This window comes from Onthophagus taurus, chromosome 1, assembly GCF_036711975.1.
Source record: "Onthophagus taurus isolate NC chromosome 1, IU_Otau_3.0, whole genome shotgun sequence".
Taxonomy (NCBI): domain Eukaryota; kingdom Metazoa; phylum Arthropoda; class Insecta; order Coleoptera; family Scarabaeidae; genus Onthophagus; species Onthophagus taurus.
The window spans coordinates 43,096,557-43,120,412 of NC_091966.1; the positions used below are offsets into that span (position 1 = coordinate 43,096,557).

Below are 23,856 nucleotides of genomic sequence, written 5' to 3' on the forward strand. Positions count from 1 at the left end.
CGATAGGAAATTTTCGGCTCTATACGTTGGTGTATAACAACCAGCGATTACTTGGTTGTACAAGAACATTTCCCCCAAAAATTGTGAAACTGCGTATAATTGCTGTATTTAACAGCGTCATATATTTCTTATATGATACGAATAATTCTCCAAGATCGTATAGAATCGATAGAAAATTTTCTTCTCTATGTTATGGTACGTAATAACCATCGATTACTGAACTGCACAAGCAGATTTTCTCCAAAAGCTACGAAAACCACGAATAATTGTTGATTTTAAATATTTATGCCATAACTTTTTTATGTGATACGGATAAAACTCCAAGATCATATAAAATCGATAGGAAATTTTCTGCTCTACGTTGGTATATAATAACCAGTGATTACTTGAATACACAAGAACTTTTCCCTCTAGGTTGTAAAACTGCGTATAATTCCTGTATTTAACAGTTTACGCCGTCATATCTTTCTTATATGATACGATTAATACTCCGAGATCATATAGATTCCATAGGAAATTTTCTTTTCTATGTTGTGGTACGCAATAACCATCGTTTACTTAATTGCACAAGCAGATTTTCTCCAAAAACTACGAAAACCACGAATAATTGTTGATTTTAAATATTTATGCCATAACTTTTTTATGTGATACGGATAAAACTCCAAGATCATATAAAATCGATAGGAAATTTTCTGCTCTATACGTTGGTATAGAATAACCAGTGATTACTTGAATACACAAGAACTTTTCCCTCTAGGTTGTAAAACTGCGTATAATTCCTGTATTTAACAGTTTACGCCGTCATATCTTTCTTATATGATACGAATAATACTCCGAGATCATATATAATCCATAGGAAATTTTCTTTTCTATGTTGTGGTACGCAATAACCATCGTTTACTTAATTGCACAAGCAGATTTTCTCCAAAAACTACGAAAACCACGAATAATTGTTGATATTAAATATTTATGCCATAACTTTTTTATGTGATACGGATAAAACTCCAAGATCATATAAAATCGATAGGAAATTTTCTGCTCTATACGTTGGTATAGAATAACCAGTGATTACTTGAATACACAAGAACTTTTCCCTCTAGGTTGTAAAACTGCGTATAATTCCTGTATTTAACAGTTTACGCCGTCATATCTTTCTTATATGATACGAATAATACTCCGAGATCATATATAATCCATAGGAAATTTTCTTTTCTATGTTGTGGTACGCAATAACCATCGTTTACTTAATTGCACAAGCAGATTTTCTCCAAAAACTACGAAAACCACGAATAATTGTTGATTTTAAATATTTATGCCATAACTTTTTTATGTGATACGGATAAAACTCCAAGATCATATAAAATCGATAGGAAATTTTCTGCTCTATACGTTGGTATAGAATAACCAGTGATTACTTGAATACACAAGAACTTTTCCCTCTAGGTTGTAAAACTGCGTATAATTCCTGTATTTAACAGTTTACGCCGTCATATCTTTCTTATATGATACGAATAATACTCCGAGATCATATAGAATCGATAGGAAATTTTCTTCTTTATGTTGTGGTACGTAATAACCATCGTTTACTTAATTGCACAAGCAGATTTTCTCCAAAAACTACGAAAACCACGAATAATTGTTGATTTTAAATATTTATGCCATAACTTTTTTATGTGATACGGATAAAACTCCAAGATCATATAAAATCGATAGGAAATTTTCTGCTCTATACGTTGGTATAGAATAACCAGTGATTACTTGAATACACAAGAACTTTTCCCTCTAGGTTGTAAAACTGCGTATAATTCCTGTATTTAACAGTTTACGCCGTCATATCTTTCTTATATGATACGAATAATACTCCGAAATCATATAGAATCCATAGGAAATTTTCTTTTCTATGTTGTGGTACGCAATAACCATCGTTTACTGAACTGCACAAGCAGATTTTCTCCAAAAGCTACGAAAACCACGAATAATTGTTGATTTTAAATATTTATGCCATAACTTTTTTATGTGATACGGATAAAACTCCAAGATCATATAAAATCGATAGGAAATTTTCTGCTCTATACGTTGGTATAGAATAACCAGTGATTACTTGAATACACAAGAACTTTTCCCTCTAGGTTGTAAAACTGCGTATAATTCCTGTATTTAACAGTTTACGCCGTCATATCTTTCTTATATGATACGAATAATACTCCGAGATAATATAGAATCCATAGGAAATTTTCTTTTCTATATTGTGGTACGCAATAACCATCGTTTACTTAATTGCACAAGCAGATTTTCTCCAAAAACTACGAAAACCACGAATAATTGTTGATTTTAAATATTTATGCCATAACTTTTTTATGTGATACGGATAAAACTCCAAGATCATATAAAATCGATAGGAAATTTTCTGCTCTATACGTTGGTATAGAACAACCAGTGATTACTTGAATACATAAGAACTTTTCCCTCTAGGTTGTAAAACTGCGTATAATTCCTGTATTTAACAGTTTACGCCGTCATATCTTTCTTATATGATACGAATAATACTCCGAGATCATATAGAATCCATAGGAAATTTTCTTTTCTATGTTGTGGTACGCAATAACCATCGTTTACTTAATTGCACAAGCAGATTTTCTCCAAAAACTACGAAAACCACGAATAATTGTTGATTTTAAATATTTATGCCATAACTTTTTTATGTGATACGGATAAAACTCCAAGATCATATAAAATCGATAGGAAATTTTCTGCTCTATACGTTGGTATATAATAACCAGTGATTACTTGAATACACAAGAACTTTTCCCTCTAGGTTGTAAAACTGCGTATAATTCCTGTATTTAACAGTTTACGCCGTCATATCTTTCTTATATGATACGAATAATACTCCGAGATCATATAGAATCCATAGGAAATTTTCTTTTCTATGTTGTGGTACGCAATAACCATCGTTTACTTAATTGCACAAGCAGATTTTCTCCAAAAACTACGAAAACCACGAATAATTGTTGATTTTAAATATTTATGTCATAACTTTTTTATGTGATACGGATAGAACTCCAAGATCATATAAAATCGATAGGAAACTTTCTGCTCTATACGTTGGTATAGAATAACCAGTGATTACTTGAATACACAAGAACTTTTTCCTCTAGGTTGTAAAACTGCGTATTATTCCTGTATTTAACAGTTTACGCCGTCATATCTTTCTTATATGATACGAACAATACTCCAAGATCATATAGAATCGATAGGAAATTTTCTTCTTTATGTTGTGGTACGTAATAACCATCGTTTACTTAATTGCACAAGCAGATTTTCTCCAAAAACTACGAAAACCACGAATAATTGTTGATTTTAAATATTTACAGCGCCATAACTTTCTTATATGATACGGATAAACTCTAAGATCATATAAAATCGATAGGAAATTTTATGCTTTATAGGTTGGTATAAAATAACGAGTGATTACTTTATGACACAAGAATTTTTCCCCCAAAGTTGTAAAACCGCCTATAATTGCTGTATTTAACAGTATACGACGTCATATCTTTCTTATATGATACGAACAATACTCCAAGATCATATAGAATCGATAGGAAATTTTCTTCTTTATGTTGTGGTACGTAATAACCGTCGTTTACTTAATTGCATAAGCAGATTTTCCCCAAAAACTACGAAAACCACGAATAATTGTTAATTTTAAATGTTTACGGCGCCATAACTTTCTTATATGATACGCATAAAGCTCCAAGATCATATAAAATCGATAGGAAATTTTATGCTTTATAGGTTGGTATAAAATAACGAGTGATTACTTTATGACACAAGAATTTCTCCCCCAAAGTTGTAAAACCGCCTATAATTGCTGTATTTAACAGTATACGACGTCATATCTTTCTTATATGATACGAACAATACTCCAAGATCATATAGAATCGATAGGAAATTTTCTTCTCTATGTTATGGTACGTAATAACTATCGATTAGTTAATTACACAAGCAGATTTTTCCAAAAAACTATGAAATCCACGAATAATTGTTGATTTTAAATATTTACTGCGCCATAACTTTCTTATATGATACGCATAAAACTCCAAGATCATATAAAATCGATAGGAAATTTTCTGCTCTATACGTTGGTATATAATAACCAGTGATTACTTGATTGCACAAAAATTTTTCCTCCAAAGCTCTAAAACTGCGTATTTAACAGTTTACGGTGTCATATCTTTCTTATATGATACGAACAATACTCCAAGATCATATAGAATCAATAGGAAATTTTCTGCTCTATACGGTGACATACAGGGTGAGTCAGAAAGAATGTCTCTTAAACAAATATCTAACATCTCTTATACAAATGTCGGTTTTTTTCAACGCACAAGGTTGAAAGTTAAATTTTTATTTAGAAATTTCTTGATAATTTTGAAGCTTTTTGTACTATTAACATAAAATTTGGTAGTTATATGTTTTCCAGCATAAGAAATACGAAATTTGTTTTGTGATTACTCGTAGAGGGCGCTAGATACACACTGCACGTTTGAAATATCAAGTCATGACTATTTTGTCAGTTGAGGTATGGTGAATTAGAACCAGAAATCTGAAGGAGCTTTCAATTCTACACAAAAAGGTAGTCTTGCTTACATTGTCTAAGTCTACTGGTTTCCAAGTTATCTGCTTTTAATTGTTTCAAAGTAATTTTAAGGTTAACATTTAAAATCAATAACACACAGTAACAATAGCAATTAGTAACGATAATAATCGATAACATTAACAATTAATTAATAACAATAGAATATTGTGACTATATTCAAAAATCCAGTGGCTTTAAATCTGGATTTCTCACTATTAGAAAACTGATTACGTCGTGGCATTTTCATATTGGTAATAACTTTATTGTTGGTAAAAATGATTATTGCACACGGAAATTAGATCAATGTTGACAATTAACAAGCAATTGTCGAAACAAAAAAAAAATTTTAGAAGAAAAAATACATTTAAACATTTAAAAGTAAATAATTCGAAAACCGATAGACTTAGACAATTTAAATAAGAGTACCTTTTTTATGTAAAATTGAATGCTTTTTGTGATTTGTAGCTCTTATTGGTCGTAGCTCCACAGCCAAAAAACTTATGATTTGATTTATCGAACGAGCAGCGTGTATCTAGCGCCCTCTACGAGCAATAACAAAACAAGTTTCAAATTCGTATTTCTCATGCTTGAAAACATAAAACCACCAAATCTTATGCTAATAGCACAAAAAGCTTCAAAATTATCAAGAAATTTCGAAATAAGAATTTAACTTTCAACACCTTGTGCCTCGAAAACCACTGACATTTGTATAAGAGATGTTAGGTTAAATCATCATATTTTGGTATCTAGTATCTCCGGTATACGGATTTCCCTTTCTTTCTGACCCACCCTGTATAATAACCAGCGCTTACTTAATTATACAAGCAGATTTTCCCCAAAAACTACGAAAATCACGCATAATTGTTGATTTTAAATGTTTGCAACGTCATAACTTTCTTATATGATACGGACAAAAATCCAGGCTTATACAGGATGTTCCGGTGACGCGGGGCATAAAATTAACCATCATATACTAGAGCAAAAATGATGACGATTCATAAAAAAAAATTATTATAAAAGTCTTCAAATGGCCAAGATATTACAAATTTTAACACATTTTTCCAACCATGCTATACAGGCTGTCCCTAAAATTTGTTTGCTCAGAACTTTTTTGTTCGCTCGTAACCCTACATTTATTTTTGTACTATTTAATAAAAAATTTATTTTAGAAATTTTTATCACTCTTTGAAAATTTTGATAACATTGATCGTTTTCGAGTTATACGCGAAAATGTTAAGCTTTGATTTTAATCGTAACAAACAAAAAAAGGAAACATATTCCGCAAGATCTGAGTTGGCGATGACAATTGAAAAACGAACTGAGCTAATAACCATTATTTGCATAAATTTCTAAGTGCAGATTTAGTTAAATCCAGTGTTAATTTATATTAGTTGAATAAAAGAATGTAATTTCCAAAACAATAAATTTAATTTTTACGGTAACAACAAACAAGAACATAACAAAAATTCTAACAAAAATATTAACAAGAACAATAAAATTATAAACAAATAGTAATAAATAAAAAAGAAGAAAAAAATACTAAAGCAGATGTTCAAAAACAGTGCCTGATATCGCCGTCTTAAATTAAAGCGCACTCTGCGGAGAACATTGATCTCAGTTCGAAGCTGATCAAATCAATCAACAATTTGCAACCTCAGTTGATCAACTGAAGTTATTTCAACGCAGTAAACTAACGATTTAACGCGTCCCCATAAATAAAAATCTACAGGTGTAAGATCCGGCGATCGGGGATGCCAACTTATCGGTGCACCTACTTCTCGTCCAATCCACCGTCCCGGAAAACGTTCCCTCAGAAATTCTTGGACAGCCTGTGTGCTATGCGCAGGAGCACCATCATGCATTGTTTGCCTTGTGTTTAAAGGAACGTCATCTAAAAAATCATCTAATTCCTCTAAATGTCGCCTGTATGTATGTCCAATAATTACATCGCCCACAATGCCAGCCCAAACGTTAAGAGAAAAGCTCCATTGTGATTTCCAAGTTTTCTTAAATCTTGGATTTTCGTCCGCCCAACTATGTAAATTTCTCAAATTGATGATTCCATCTTTAGAAAAAGTGGATTCATCTGTAAAAAGCACTTTTTCTAAAAACTGATCATCAATTTGGATTTTGTGCTGCATTATTTGGCAATATTGCAGTCGCAGTGGGTAATCAGCCAGTCGAACTTCCTGAACTTTGTAACAATGAAATGGATAAAGCTGTTGCTCGTAAAGAACACTCCAGACAATTGTTTTTGAAGTTAAAAAGTGCCTCGCCATATCCAAAGTACTAGCTGTAGTATTTTCTTGTACGTAGTCTAGAATATCTCCTTCTAGTTCGGGTCTTCGGACTAATCTTAGTGGCTGCTACGGCGTTTCCATGACATTGCCCTAATGTCAAAATCATGTCAGTTGGTTCACTAAATGTGTAATTCTCCATTTTGAACACTTAAAATTAATAAAAACTTAACTAACAAAAAATTATCGTTTGTGTTTAAACGACATAAGCAAGTTGACAGCTCAATTTGTTTTTTTTTAATTGTCATGGCCAACCTTGTCTTTTTCGAAGATTTTTATTTTTTAGTGTTACCATTGAAATCGAAGCTTAATATTTTCGCGTATTACACGAAAACGGTCAATGTTATCAAAATTTTCAAAGAATGATAAACGTTTCTAAAATAAATTTTCTATTAAATAGTACAAAAATAAATATAGGGTTACGAGCGAACAAAAAAGTTCTGAGCAAACAAATTTTAGGGACACCTGTATAGCATGGTTGCCGCCGCCCGAAAATTGGTTCAATGATTTTGCTTGATATTTGTTTACCCTGTACCTATAAATGGTCATCGAATCGTCATCATTTTTGCTCTAGTATATTATGAGGTTAATTTTTAGCCCCGAGTCACCGGAACACCTGTATAGGTTTTTAAAATTCGATTCCATAACTGCTGCCCACTAGTAATTAGCTTGATCATTTGGAGGTGTATTTGATACATGCAGACGTTGTTCATTTTTAATTCCTAAATACAAGAAAATTACTCTAAAGACATCGAAAATATCGGCATATAAAGTAGGTGGAAAAACAAAGAGAAAAGTTTATTTCTGTCATCACGTAGGTAGTAGTAGGTAAGGTTAATGGGGTCGTTCTTTCATCTTTAGCTTTTACATTTTTATTAACATTGAAGCATACGGAACACTAAGCCAGAAAAGGAAAAAGGGGTAAGGAAAATGACTTTTTTTTCAAACGTCGGTTAGCCCAAGTTTTCAAAGGTAAAGAGAGGATTTTCAACCTTGAAATAAAAAAGTTGCGCGGAACTGAAACACAGAATACAGAATACAGAAAACGGAAAAGATGCGATTTCCTTTGCGCGCACTATTTTTGTACTCGTTAAAATCGTTTCGCATTTTTACGGTTTATTATATAAAAATAAACCGCTATTATTTTTACTTGTAGCTTCTTCTCTCGAGATCTCATATCGAATGGAGTAGTGTTGGAATAAGAAGAGCGGCAAGCTTTGGCAGAGAGCCAACTTTAAATTCAATAGTTTACAAGTTCACCAGACATCACGTTCGACAAACACGTCCCCCAAGTTCACTTTGCACTTGCACTTAATGCCACCTCAGGTGACACAAACTTCAGATATAAACGCCGAAATAATAACTTTAATATTAATAAAATAAATGGAACTTACGTGAACGTCACGTTGCTTTTGTTGAAATGTATATTTTCTTCGGCGGTCCAATTTAAAATTACCGTTGATTCCTCGTGACTTAAACGTCCTGATGTACACACGTGTCGGGATTGTTCCGTTTCGAAATGTCCCAAGGGATTTTCTCCAATACCAGCCGTAGATAGTAAACTGAACTTTAAGTCTTGACCTATAGCTGTTCGTCGCGAAGTCCGGGAAATAACAACTGCAACAATGAAACGAACACATTTATTTTGAATAAATTTAAAGTAAACGCAAATAATTCATTCGTCACAATTTTCCCTGTTAAATTCCCCAAAAAAAGAAAGAACACATTCCGCCGAACTTAAAAAAGAAATCGAACAAATAAAGGAGCAACACACTAAAGATGAAGCTACTCTTCAGAAACAAATAGATGAGACCTGAGGGGTATTATAGAAGGTCTAAAAACCCAACAAAATCTTAACCCTCCAGTAACCACCAAAGTGGTGTATACCACAGATGAAGATGAGTTAGCTTTGGAGACTGACTGGATAATAAAGCAAGCTAAAAGAAACAAAAAACGTAAAATTGAAACCTCGCCATCTAAACTGTCTTCGGAAATTGAAAGCAAACATAGTAAAACTGAATCTTAATTCGGAAGAAAAGTACAGAGAAGCATCAAAGATGCTTACTGAAAAGAATTTGTTATAATATAATTCAATTCTTCCAATATAATTCTTCCTAACCAATACAGCACATTCCAGAATATAAATTCCATACAAGGTAGGTATTTTATAGTCTTTAAAGTAACTTCTACAGCTATCAGTATTTTTTAGACCAAACACATCTCTTCTGTAGTATGAAGATTCTATCTATACCAACACCACGGCCCCAAAAGACAACTCCATATCTTAGCAAGGAATGGACATAAGCATAATAGGCACTTAATGCTGCCTCAATGCCAGCTGATCTGGAAATAATCCGAATGGCATAGGAGAAATGACTGATCTTGCCAGCAAGGAAATCAATATGATTGGTCCAAGACAGTCCAGGATCCATTTTCCAACCTAGAAACGAAATCTCTTCAACATTGGCAATCTCAGTATCCCGATACCTCGCCTTGATCTGGTCAGAGCATAAATGATAATTAACAATTTGTTTAGGTCAGAGCATTATTAGGAATGCGTGTTAAAATCACAACAAAGCTTACTGCCACAAAAATCCAAGATGTGTTAAATGTGCTGGTGAACACTGGATCCACGAATGCATTAAAGCCAAAGAAATCCCGGCTACATATTTCAACTGTGGAGAAAATGATCCAGCGAACTACCGAGGATGCATTGTGATTAAGGAACTATAAGCCATCAGAAATAAGACAACAATAAATTCATATAAAATAAAGCCAGGCGTCTCGTATACCGAAAAAGCAGGTGGTGAAATTACAGAGAAAATTGTAAGTACATTAATCGATAAGAAGGCTGACAGTAAATTAGATCTAATACTAGGAAAAATACTTCAACAAGAAGAAATAATAAAAACATTATATGCTCGTCTAGATTTCATTGAACGCAATTTAAACCAAGGAGCGATTCAAAAAAGAAATCAAAATGTCTAAAAAGCAGCAACTCAAAATAATGCTGTGGAATTGCAATAACTACCAATAGTACTTAAAGAAAACAATATTGATATATGTCTTAGAGAATCGTATATAAACATCAACCATTACAATATTTACCACACAATTTACCCGAGTAATGCGGCTCGAGGTGGAAGTGCAATTATTATTAAAAGGAATGTTGACCACTATTTGAACAATACATTTAGTACTGAACAACACCAAACTACAGTGGTAAAAGTTTAAACTGCTAATGGCTTAAAATCTGTAGGAGTAACGTACATACCACCGAAACATAATCTCAAAAGAGAAGATTATCAGGAAATTCTACTACATCTCGACAACAAATTTATACTTGGTGTTCTCGCTTGACAAATACAAAAGAAAGAGAACTGAACCATGCAATAGAGGCCCTAAATTGTGAGGTGCTCTCCATTGGAAAGCCAACTTATTAGCCAACAGATAAAAGTAAAATTCCGGACCTGCTTGATTTTTTTATTGCGAAAAATATATTGTCTAACTTCGTAAATATAGAAGAAGAGCTAGGGCTGAACTCAGATCACTCACCAGTAATTATTACTCTAAATAGCAAAGTATGTAACAAAGAACCCTTTTTATCACTAACTAATAAACTCACTAATTGGAATCTATTTCAACAAACATTAGATAATAAAATTCATCTTAATGTTCTTATGAAAACAAACGAAGACATTGACAATGAAGTAGAAAAGTTCTTAAAAGACATACAAAACGCAGCCTAAATCTAATATTTATCCTAAATTCATTAGAAACAAAATTGCAGAAAAACGGAAAGCAAGAAAGAAATGGCAAACCAATAAAATTCCTAGTGATAAAACTAAATTAAATAAAATAACAGCCGAATTAAGAGCATTAACAGATAGGCACAAAGAAAATAATATTCAAAAATACTTAAAAGACCTTACTGCCGATGCCTGTACTAATTATCCTCTGTGGAAGGCAGCAAGAAAGCTTAAAGTTCCAAAAACACATACACCTCCAATTCGAAATAATAATAGAAATTGTTTTAGCCCAATTTTAGCGCAATCAAGAAAAAGTTAATTTGTTTGCTAATTAAGTTTTACATCAGACAGTCCAACAAATAGTGTCCGTAGCCTATTTCAAAGTGATCAGCAGAGTAATATACCATGTGTAAGAATGAAAGAACTGTATTATGAAATACCAAAAATTAAATATAAAGAAAGCAATGGGCTATGACCTAATTAATGGAGAAACATTGAAACATCTACCAAAACGGGCGATTACAAAACTATTACACATAATTAATGCTGCTTTTAAATAGAAATACTTCCCAAGTATATAGAAAGTTGCTAAAATAATAATGATACCAAAACCTGGTAAACCTGGTAAATGTTACATCATATAGGCCAATCTTATTATTACCCTTACTATCAAAACTGCTTGAAAAATTACTATTAAAAAGACTAAAACCTGTCATAGAAGAAAAAGCCCTAATACCAACCCATCAATTTGAGTTTCGGAATAAACATGCAACAATAGACCAAGTGCATAGAATAACGAATACTATCGAAATAGCAATGGAAGAAAATAAAGTCTGCACCGCCGTATTTTTGGATGTGCACAAGCTTTCGACAAAGTCTGGTTACATGGTTTAAATTACAAACTAGACCAAATACTACCATCAACGTATAGTCAACTATTAAAATCGTATCTTTCTGATCGATATTTTAGAGTAAAATACGAAAACGCTTATTCACCAATACATGAAATACGAGCCGGAGTTCCTCAAGGAAGTGTGCTTGTACTTACTCTACACATTCGACCTTCCTCAGGTACCAGAAACGTTGACAGCTACATTCGCAGACGACACAGCGATCTTGGCTGTTGCAGAAAATGAAGTAGTTGCAGCAAATAAGTTACAATTGGCTAATAGATGGCTAATAAAACTAAATACAAATAAATTGACATACATAAATTTTACTTATAAGAAAGTAAACTATGTCCCACTACACATAAATGGCAATCCAATCCGCAAAATATCTTGGTATGACGCTGGATGCCAAACTCAAATGGAAAGCTCACGTCAAAAAAAAACGTGAGGAACTTGATATCAAATTTTGATACCTATATTGGCTTATTGGCAGAAAATCAACGCTATCACTAAGAAACAAGTTGCTAATATACAAGCAAGTATTAAAACCAAAATGGACATTCGGAATCCAACTGTGGGGTTGTACCTGCAAGACAAATGCAAGTCTGATTCAAAGATTCCAAAAGAAAGTACTAAGGTGCATAGTGGTATATAAAAAACACCGACCTCCATCGCGACTTGAAAGTACCATCGGCGACATCAGAAATTGCATCATTCGCATCTAAACATGAGAAGAGAATTCACGATCATCCCAACATCGAGGCCATCCAGCTTCTCGACAACGAGGATGTCCCGCGTCGCCTTCAGAGGATGAAGCCGTTCGATTTAGTGACCTAGTCGATTCAAACGCGAGCAATCGTACGGAATTATAACAAAAACAATAATACCCAAAAAGTGTGTTCCGCGTATCGCAGTGTGTGCGTTTTTGACTGAACCACGGGGAAAAGCTGTAAAACATTATCTAGTTTAATTTAGTGTTAAAAATAAGTAACTAATTAGTATGTATTTACTAGGTTACAATTGTGCTATGCATAATACAGGGTGTTTGCTGAGGTATCCGAGAAACTTTGTATATGAATTCTATAATTAATTTTAAGCACAAATGATTCTATTCACTTTTCTCGAATTCCAAACGGTTGTTGAGATATCGAGTTTTGAAGTTGACAGATCGTATGAATAGGATGCTAAACAGTACAACACATTGCTAGGTTGGCTATGGAAAAATTGCGGTTTATTTTAATAAAAGCTTAATGACACTGCAATTATTAAAGCTGCTCAATGTAACCACCGCCTTGTGCAATGCATAATTCAATCCTATGTCGGAGCTCTCGTTTCCAGTTGTAGTTCTCCATATTGTTTTTTACCTCTCGAAACGCTGCATGAATGTTTTGTATAAGTTGATCTCTGTTATTAGGCTTTCCCGTTGAATACGTAAGTGTCTTCACTTCATGAAAAAATCTAGTGGGGTGAGATCCGGAGATTTTGGTGGCCAAGCAATGGGACCACCACGACCTATCCATCGATTTGGATGGACTGTTCATTGAGAAAGTTCGTGACAATTCTTGCATAATGGGCGGGAGCACCATCATGTAAAAAGAACATTGTTCTTCTAATTTGAATAAGAATGTCCTCAAGTAATAGAGGTAGATCGTTCTCCAAAAAAGCCTGGTACATTTCGCTGTTCAAATTTCCGTCGAAGAAATGCGGTCCAATAACAACATTATTAATTATTCCAGCCCAAACGTTTACGGAGAATCTACTCTGAAAATGGGTTTCTCGAACAGCATGAGGGTTTTCGAATCTCCACACATGTTCGTTATGAAAATTGTTGATTCCATCTCTAGTAAATGTAGCTTCGTCACAAAAAAGAGTTCTTGAAAGAGTATCCAGATGATTTCTCCACCGTTCACAAAGGCGAACTCTTTGGGAAAGATCCTCCGGAAGAAGTTGTTGTACTGGTTGGTAATGATAGGGATGCAGTCCGTTTCCCGCAAAGTGTCATGCACAGCCGTCCTAGCTTGTCCAGTAAGCTAGATTTAATAAGTCAACATCTGGAAGTGACAGATTGGAATGAAGTTGATTCGACGAAATGTCACAATTTATTTGTTGGGAAACTTAATTCCATAATTCATCAGATTGTGAAAGTAAAAAAGATAAATGTTAGTGAAAAGCAAAGTAAGTGGATTACTCAAGAAATAAAAACACTATCAGCAATGAAAAGACAAATGTACGAAAGCCTCAAGAATAAAAAAATTGATAAAGAAACGTACGACAATTTTTGCAAATTATTAAAGAGTGAAATTAAAACTACTAAAAAACAGTTGAATACAGATTACATTATTAATTCTAATAATAAAACAAGAGCGTCTTGGCAACTAATAAACCGCCTTCAAGGTAAAGCTAACACAAGTGGTATAAAGCCAGCAGATTTTGAAGCTACAAATGAGCAGTTCTTAAATATTCTGACAGAAATAAATGACTATTTTATAAATTTTGTCAAAATATTGATAACAATGTTGGTCACCACCTAAATATTCATTATCAACCGTCAATGGGCAACGGGTGAAGATGAAATACCTACGAGCGTTCTAAAGCATTCTGCAAGGTACTTAGTTAAACCGCTAACGCATTTAATAAACACATCCTTCACTGATGGCGGTTTTCCGGATGAGTTAGAAAAGACAGTAATAATCCCAATCTATAAAAAAGGAGACAAGTCCTGCTATGATAACCATCGTCCAATAGCACTTATATCGAATCTTGCTGAAAATGAATGAAAAACAGGCCACAACAGCATTGTTCATGGATCTTGTGTACATCACTCAATCCTTTTGACCAAGTTGGAGAGACTTGGCTTTAGAGGTGTTAGTTTGTCATGGATGAACTCCTATCTATCAGGGAGGTTACAATATGTAGTTGCCCACAATGAACAGGGAACAGAAATAAGATCAGCTTGGTGATCAGACACAACGACCGTGGCGAGGTGTAGCACTTATTATGAAATCCAGAAAACACTTATTGTGGATCTGTTATACAGTTAAGTATAAAAAAAACGAAAATTGTTAATTATCATTTATGCTCTGACCAGATCAAGGCGAGGTATCGGGATACTGAGATTACCAATGTTGAAGAGATTTCGTTTCTGGGTTGGAAAATGGATCCTGGACTGTCTTGGCCCAATCATATTGATTTCCTTGCCGGCAAGATCAGTCATTTCTCCTATACCATTCGGATTATTTCCAGATCAGCTGGCATTGAGGCAGCATTAAGTGCCTATTATGCTTATGTCCATTCCTTTCTAAGATATGGACTTGTCTTTTGGGGCCGTGGTGTTGGTATAGATAGAATCTTCATACTACAGAAGAGGTGTGTTTGGTCTAAAAAATACTGATAGCTGTAGAAGTTACTTTAAAGACTCTAAAATACCTACCTTGTATGGAATTTATATTCTGGAATGTGCTGTATTGGTTAGGAAGAATTATTTTGAATTTTTCAAAAAATATGAAATATCACATCCTCGAAACACGCGCGGGAAGGTGAAGTGCTATCTGGTGCCAACAAAAACGCACCTTACTAAGATTCAGAAGACCGCTCTGTCCAGAGTATCAAGATCTGAGAAGATTGGGAGTTATTGTCATGGAAAATCCGATGTATACCATTGACATGTTTTTCCAATTTAATGTTTGAACTTAATGTGTATTCCCCATCTCCTCCCCGCATCTCCCTACGCTGCCTAGTCGCCACCACCTCCCTCATCCATTCTCTTCCCTCTGCCCCCTCCCCCAGCACCTGCTTCCAGCCGATCACCTCCTCTCTTAGCTCGTCACACTCCCTCAGTAGGTGCTCCAACGACTCCCACTCCCCCCCACATAGCCTACAACCCCTCTCATCATCTCTCATCCAATACCTATTCGCTCTCTCCTCATTGCCGCATCTGAATCTTGCCACCATCCTCTTCCCCTCCTCATCCCCCTCCACCGACAGGTACTTCGGCAATCCCTCCGTTATTATTTCCTCGTACTTAGGGTTGTACCTGCTCTCCCTTATCTGCCCCCTTCTTTCTTGCCTCTGTACATCTCTGTCCCTGCTCTCCAGCTCTTTCCACATCTCAATCCCTTCCCTCCTTCTATCATCTACCGCTTTCACTGAGTACCCCACCCTTCTGAAATATTCCTCCCTCCCTCGTTGCCCGTAACCCCCTTTCCCTGCCTTAATCTCTTTCCAGCACTCCCCCAAAATTTTACATTGAGACCTCCCTTCAACCCTCTCCTCAAAACGTACCGCCCTTTTACCCGCCTCCACTCTTAACTTATCAACCTTCACCTCTTCTCTGACTATGTACTCCGGCGTCTCTTTTGCCAACCCCACCCCATATTATTATTATTATTATTACAGAAATTCTTCTCGTACTAGTACCACCATCATTTTCAACAGCCTCAAGCACTTCTGCAGCATTGTTTCTTCGCCTAATTTCTCTTTCACAAGTCGATTTAGGGAACGCACCTCTTAATCGAAGAGTTGTGAAGACTCTACCGAAGGTTTGCTTGTCTGGAAGACGGCGGTTTGGGTATCGTCGTTGATATTCCCTAACTGAGGCGGTGGTACTACCGTTGCAATATCCATACACGAAAACCTTATCCGCATACTCTTCATGGATAAGTTGCAGGCATGATTTTAGCACGATTGATAACAATGATGACAATTAATGACCTGAATGTCAACAATTTTATTCTAATATCAATTAAATGGCTAATTATTCCATTACCTAGCAACATGTTATTTACTGTTTAGTATTTATCCATACGATCTGATAACTTCAAATCTCGATATCTCAACAACCGTTTGGAATTCGAGAAAAGTGATTAGAATCGTTTATGCTTAAAATTGATCATAGAATTCATATACGAAGTTTATCAGCGGACACCCTGTATAAAAAAAAACAAACGTAAGATTAAAAAGCTGTTTGTCACGAGAGAATCCACTTAATGCACATCCCATTAGCATCGAGGCTTCATCGGTGCTTGGAGAATAGAGAGTAATGACTTGCAAAACGAGGAGAAAGGGATGAAATGGCTTCAACCTTTTTACGTCCCCCATCAGTTAGGAGGAGGAATATTCCGATACCCTTTGTTGCAAATAATACATCTTTCAACGGAACGTCCTTTTTACACGTCTGGACCGATGATGTACGAGCCGACCGTTTAGGTAGACGTAAGCATTAAATTGAAATAATATGTACTGGCCCCCCTTGGAGGAATCGAACGGTATAAATCACGACGTGGGGAGGTGTGACTCGATGAAATATGGCCCGGGTCCAAAGTTGCAAGGTTACGGTCTCGCCTTATTCTGACTACCCTGACCCAGCGAGAAGCTAATGGTGCCAAAAAGGACTGAAACTGCAAGGTTGGCGTAGTGCTATTTTTAAAGAAGTATCCTTCAACGGGTTAAATAGACCGCGAATGAATTCGTGATTAGCAATTCTACAACGTCAAATTTATTACTTTACGATATCTTCAATATTCGTTCTAAAAGATTGGTTAAATATGTGATTTTTAGATCATAACTCAAAAACTAAAAGCGATTTATATTTTCATTTCCCTTTTTACCTAAATAAGACTGTTATTCAGCCAAATTTGAAGTACTAGATAAAGTAGTATAACATTTTTGAAAAGGGTGAAGTAACGATAACAATTTTCTCAAATCGGTATTCCAAGACGCCTGAATTCCAGGTTTGGAAATGCATCAATCTTTTTATCTTAACATTTGTAACTTTTTCCTGAAAGGATATATTTGAAAGCAATAGAAGTGGAGTAGTTTGAAAATTACGCCTGGAAAGATAGATCTCTGTGAATATGAAAAAAAAGAAAGAAGATACTAGGAAAGGTGAAATGGGAAAATACATATTTTTCCAATTGATTTTCGTTATTGAGATAAATGCTTGAAAAAATATATGACATCAAAACCTAACTAATAATAAATGTGGGAACAGTCAGTAACGTTATTCAGCACCAAAATTTAATTACGCTTTCTCAAGACCGCATCCAGTACAGAAATTTACATTACACGTGAATTCTGAGCGCCCAAACATACCTTAACATTTTCGTTGTATTTGGTAACCCAGCGGCGTTATATGCATAATTCTAATTGGACGCCGACGGTCTGGAATTTTCAGTTAATTATAAAAGACATTTCATACTCGGTAGTTAGCACGTTAAATAAATCTGCGATTATTTGCTGATACTTGAAAACGGCAACTTTCACTGAATACCTTACACATTTATTTAATAATCTCTGAAATGTTTATACTCATTCTCAAAGTATTCGATTTTTCACAAATTTTGAAGTACATCGATAAAAATTTACAGATTTCAAATTTTTTTGAAAAAGTCGATTAACTTCAAAAACGTATATCTCAAAAACTAAAAGTGATATTTCAAAACGGTAACTTTCCCTGAATAGCTTACACATTTATTAATAATCTCTGAAATGTTCATAGTCATTCCGCGATTTTTCACAAATTTGTAAGTACATCGATAAAAATTTACAGATTTCAAATTTTTTTAAAAAAGGTGATCAACTTCAAAGATCTATATCTCAAAAACTAAAAGTGATATTTCAAAACGGCAACTTTCCCTGAATAGCTTACACGTTTATTAATAATCTCTGAAAGGTTCATAGCCACTTTCGCAATTTTTTACAAATTTTTAAGAACATCGATAAAAATGTACAGATTTCAAATTTGTTGAAAAAGTCGATCAACTTCAAAAATGTATATCTCAAAAACTAAAAGTGATATTTCAAAACGGCAACTTTCGCTGAATAGCTGAAACATTTATTAATAATCTCTGAAATGTTCATAGTCATTCTCGCAATTTATCACAAATTTTTAAGTACATCGATAAAAATTTACAGATTTCAAATTTTTTTGAAAAAGATGATCAACTTCAAAAATGTATATCTCAAAAACTAAAAGTGATATTTCAAAACGGCAACTTTCCCTGAATAGCTTACACGTTTATTAATAATCTCTGAAAGGTTCATAATCATTCTTGCAAGTTTTCACAAATTTTTAAGTACATCGGTGAAAATTTACAGATTTCAAATTTTTATGAAAAAGTTGATCAACTTCAAAAATGTGTATCTCAAAAATTAAAAGTGATATTTCAAAACGGCAACTTTCACTGAATAGCTTACACATTTATTAATAATCTCTGAAATGTTCACAGTCATTCTCGCAATTTTTCACAAATTTTTACATACATCGATAAAAATTTACAGATTTCAAATTTGTTAACAAAGTAAATCAACTTCAAAAATGTATATCTCAAAAACTAAAAGTGATATTTCAAAACGGTAACTTTCCCTGAATAGCTTACACATTTATTAATAATCTCTGAAATGTTCATAGTCATTCCGCGATTTTTCACAAATTTGCAAGTACATCGATAAAAATTTACAGATTTCAAATTTTTTTAAAAAAGGTGATCAACTTCAAAGATCTATATCTCAAAAACTAAAAGAGATATTTCGAAACGGCAACTTTTACTGAATAGCTTAGACATTTATTAATAATGTCTGAAATGTTTATACTCATTCTCATATTATTCAATTTTTTACATATTTTTAAGTACATCGATAACAATTTACAGATTTCAAACTTTTTTGATAAAGTTGATCAACTTCAAAAATGTATATTTCAAAAACTAAAAGTGATATTTCAAAACGGCAACTTTCACTGAATAGCTTACACATTTATTAATAATCTCTGAAATGTTCATTCTCGCAATTTTTCACAAATTTTTAACTACATCGATAAAAATTTACTAATTTCAAATTTGTTGAAAAAGTTAATCAACTTCAAAAATGTATATCTCAAAAACTAAAAGTGATATTTCAAAACGGCAATTTTCCTTGAATAGCTTACACATTTGTTAATAATTTCTGAAATGTTCATCGTCATTCTCACAATTTTTCACAAATTTTTAAGTACATCGATAAAAATTTACAGATTTCAACTTTCCCTAAATAGTTGAAACATTTATTAATAATCTCTGAAATGTTCATAGTCATTCTTGCGATTTTTCACAAATTTTTAAGTACATCGATAAAAATTTGCAGATTTCACATTTTTTTGAAAAAGCTGATCAACTTCAATAATGTGTATCTCAAAAATTAAAAGTGATATTTCAAAACGGCAACTTTCGCTGAACAGCTGAAACATTTATTAATAATCTCTGAAATGTTCATAATCATTCTCGCGATTTTTCACAAATTTTAAGTAGATCGATAAAAATGTACACATCAAATTTTTTTGAAAAAGGTGATCAACTTAAAGATCTATATCTTAAAAACTAAAAGATATTTCAAAACGGCAACTTTTATTGAATAGCTTACACATTTATTAATAATCTCTGAAATGTTTATACTCATTCTCAAATTATTCGATTTTTCAAAAATTTTTAAGTACATCGATAACAATTTACAAATTTCAAATTTTTTTGAAACATGTGATCAACTTCAAAGATCTATATCTCAAAAACTAAAAGAGATATTTCAAAACGGTAACTTTTACTGAATAGCTTACACATTTATTAACAATCTCTGAAATGTTTATACTCATTCTCAAATTATTCGATTTTTCAAAAATTTTTAAGTACATCGATAACAATTTACAAATTTCAAATTTTTTTGAAACATGTGATCAACTTCAAAGATCTATATCTCAAAAACTAAAAGAGATATTTCAAAACGCTAACTTTTACTGAATAGCTTACACATTTATTAATAATCTCTGAAATGTTTATACTCATTCTCAAATTATTCGATTTTTCAAAAATTTTTAAGTACATCGATAACAATTTACAAATTTCAAATTTTTTTGAAACATGTGATCAACTTCAAAGATCTATATCTCAAAAACTAAAAGAGATATTTCAAAACGGCAACTTTTATTGAATAGCTTACACATTTATTAATAATCTCTGAAATGTTTATACTCATTCTCAAATTATTCGATTTTTCAAAAATTTTTAAGTACATCGATAACAATTTACAAATTTCAAATTCTTTTGAAACATGTGATCAACTTCAAAGATCTATATCTCAAAAACTAAAAGAGATATTTCAAAACGGCAACTTTTATTGAATAGCTTACACATTTATTAATAATCTCTGAAATGTTTATACTCATTCTCAAATTATTCGATTTTTCAAAAATTTTTAAGTACATCGATAACAATTTACAAATTTCAAATTTTTTTGAAACATGTGATCAACTTCAAAGATCTATATCTCAAAAACTAAAAGAGATATTTCAAAACGGCAACTTTTATTGAATAGCTTACACATTTATTAATAATCTCTGAAATGTTTATATTCATTCTCAAATTATTCGATTTTCCACAAATTTTTAAGTACATCGATAACAATTTACAAATTTCAAATTTTTTTGAAACATGTGATCAACTTCAAAGATCTATATCTCAAATAGTAAAAGAGATGTTTCAAAACGGCAACTTTTACTGAATAGCTTACACATTTATTAATAATCTCTGAAATGTTTATACTCATTCTCAAATGATTCGATTTTTCACAAATTTTTAAGTACATCGATAACAATTTACAGATTTCAAATTTTTTTGAAAAAGATGATCAACTTCAAAAATGTATATCTCAAAAACTAAAAGTGATATTTCAAAACGGCAACTTTCCCTGAATAGCTTGCACATTTATTAATAATCTCTGAAATGTCCATAGTCATTCTCGCAATTTTCCACAAATTTTTAAGAACATTGATAAAAATTTACAGATTTCAAATTTGTTGAAAAAGTCGATCAAATTCAAAAATGTACCTATATCTCAAAAACTAAAAGTGATATTTCAAAACGGCTACTTTCCCTGAATAGCTGAAACATTTATTAATAATCTCTGAAATGTTCATAGTCATTCTCGCAATTTTTCACAAATTTTTAAAAACATCGATAAAAATTTATTGGTTTCAAATTTTTTTGAAAAAGATAATCAACTTCAAAAATGTATATCTCAAAAACTAAAAGTGATATTTCAAAACGGTAACTTTCCCTGAATAGCTGAAACATTTATTAATAATCTCTGAAATGTTCATAGTCATTCTCGCGATTTTTCACAAATTTGTATGTACATCGATAAAAATTTACAGATTTCAAATTTTTTTCAACTTCAAAAATGGAGGTATATCTCAAAAATTAAAAGTGATATTTCAAAACGGCAACTTTCACTGAATAGCTGAAACATTTATTAATAATCTCTGAAATATTCATAGTTATTCTCGCAATCTTTCACAAATTTTTAAGTACATCGATAAAAATTTACAGATTTCAAATTTTTTTCAACTTCAAAAATGGAGGTATATCTCAAAAATTAAAAGTGATATTTCAAAACGGCAACTTTCACTGAATAGCTGAAACATTTATTAATAATCTCTGAAATATTCATAGTTATTCTCGCAATCTTTCACAAATTTTTAAGTACATCGATAAAAATTTACAGATTTCAAATTTTTTTGAAAAAGATGATCAACTTCAAAGATCTATATCTCAAAAACTAAAAGAGATATTTCAAAAGGGCAACTTTCCCTGAATAGCTGAAACATTTATTAATAATCTCTGAAATGGTCATTGTCATTCTCGCAATTTTTCACAAATTTTAAGTACATCGATAAAAGTTTACAGACTTCAGATTTTTTTGAAAAAGATGATTAACTTAAAAAATGTATATCTCAAAAACTAAAAGTCATATTTCGAAACGGCAACTTTCACTGAATAGCTGAAACATTTATTAATAATCTCTGAAATGTTCATAGTCATTCTCGCAATTTTTCAATAATTTTTAAAAACATCGATAAAAATTTACAGGTTTTAAATTCTTTTGAAAAAATAATCAACTTCAAAAATGTATATCTCAAAAACTAAAAGTGATATTTCAAAACGGTAACTTTCCCTGAATAGCTTACATATTTATTAATAATCTCTGAAATGTTCATAGTTACTCTCGCAATTTTTCACAAATTTCTTAAAGAAACTCAAAGTTATCACGACGTCACCTTCTCCAAGCAAAACTTTTCCTTTGCAAAAGTACCCAATGTACCTGTACTATTAAGGTATGTTGCATTTTATGTGGGACAATGCAAGTACATAGTACTTTCGTAACTATGGTTACTGCATTTATATATAGCGAGTTATATGAAATTCTCGGTATATTAGCGATATTTGATTTTGCCACTTTCTTATTAATAATTCCGATTCGAATTCAATTTGTTTATTTTTTTTATGACAACTTTCTTATAAATCAGTTTACACAATAGGAGCCAAAACATAAATTTCGTAATGAACAACTTGGCCGGATGTACTGGCCAAAAGCTCGTTAAGTTTGATCGATAGTCACCGCAGTACTACTTCATAGCGCTATGATAAACTAGATTCGTAAATTTCATTCCTAGATATCCAAGTTTCTTTTTTTTTAAGCGGATTATACAAACATGCCAAAACTTACTTGAAAATTCATAAATTTTATAAGCCGTAATAACAACTTTTGTTACGAATAACGTTAACGATGTGGGCGAATAAAATGTTTTAAAAGGTCGGAGTTCGTTCGCGTCGCTCAAAAATATCGATCACAACTGGGAGTTTAAGTAATATTTAATTTCCTGGCCGCACCAATCCTGGAATTCTGTGCGCAATAACATACATTTTTACGAAAAAAATCTAATTTTAGAGCTAATTGAAGTCGTTCAATGAGATATTTTTGGATTTTATGTTTCGTGTCGGAATAATGGATGTGAAATTGAGAAATGGGTGGATGAATAAAACCATTACCGCTTTAAATAGAACGGACACGTGGCCCACAACACCACTGTCGTCATCGTCTCGTGTCTTCGCGTTAAAGTCGAAGTATAGACGCTGAGATTCACGTCTGTGAGTGTGTAAATGCAAAATATTCCCGGATCGATACAGCGACGGCATAAGCGGCGTTCCGCAGTCTTTCTTTCTCAAAAAGAAAAAAAAAACGCATTCTATGCGGTCTCTTGGTTCATTGAAATCTCTTTCACTTCAACTTTCCGTACCACTTTTATAATCAACCTCTCTATTCAAAATTCTCGTGGAGTATTGAATACAAAATAATTACAATGTTTTTGAGGGCTTAACGAGGTGATATTGATACAATATCAAAAATAAAAATATTTAAGCTTGAAGGGAATTTCAAGGGAATACAAGAAATAATCAACGAAATGGCTTCGGTGCGAA

General features: G+C 32.7%; 1 protein-coding gene across 2 annotated transcripts in view; it reads right to left on the reverse strand.

The window, feature by feature from the left end:
* Window positions 1-23,856, reverse strand: part of LOC111420701 (uncharacterized) — a 135,537-nt gene that overhangs the window by 80,439 nt on the left and 31,242 nt on the right. For both annotated transcript variants that reach the window (XM_071201397.1, XM_071201396.1), the window contains exon 2: window positions 8,331-8,553. In XM_071201397.1, coding sequence (XP_071057498.1) covers window positions 8,331-8,553 — 223 coding nt within the window. The remainder of the gene's footprint in view (window positions 1-8,330; window positions 8,554-23,856) is intronic.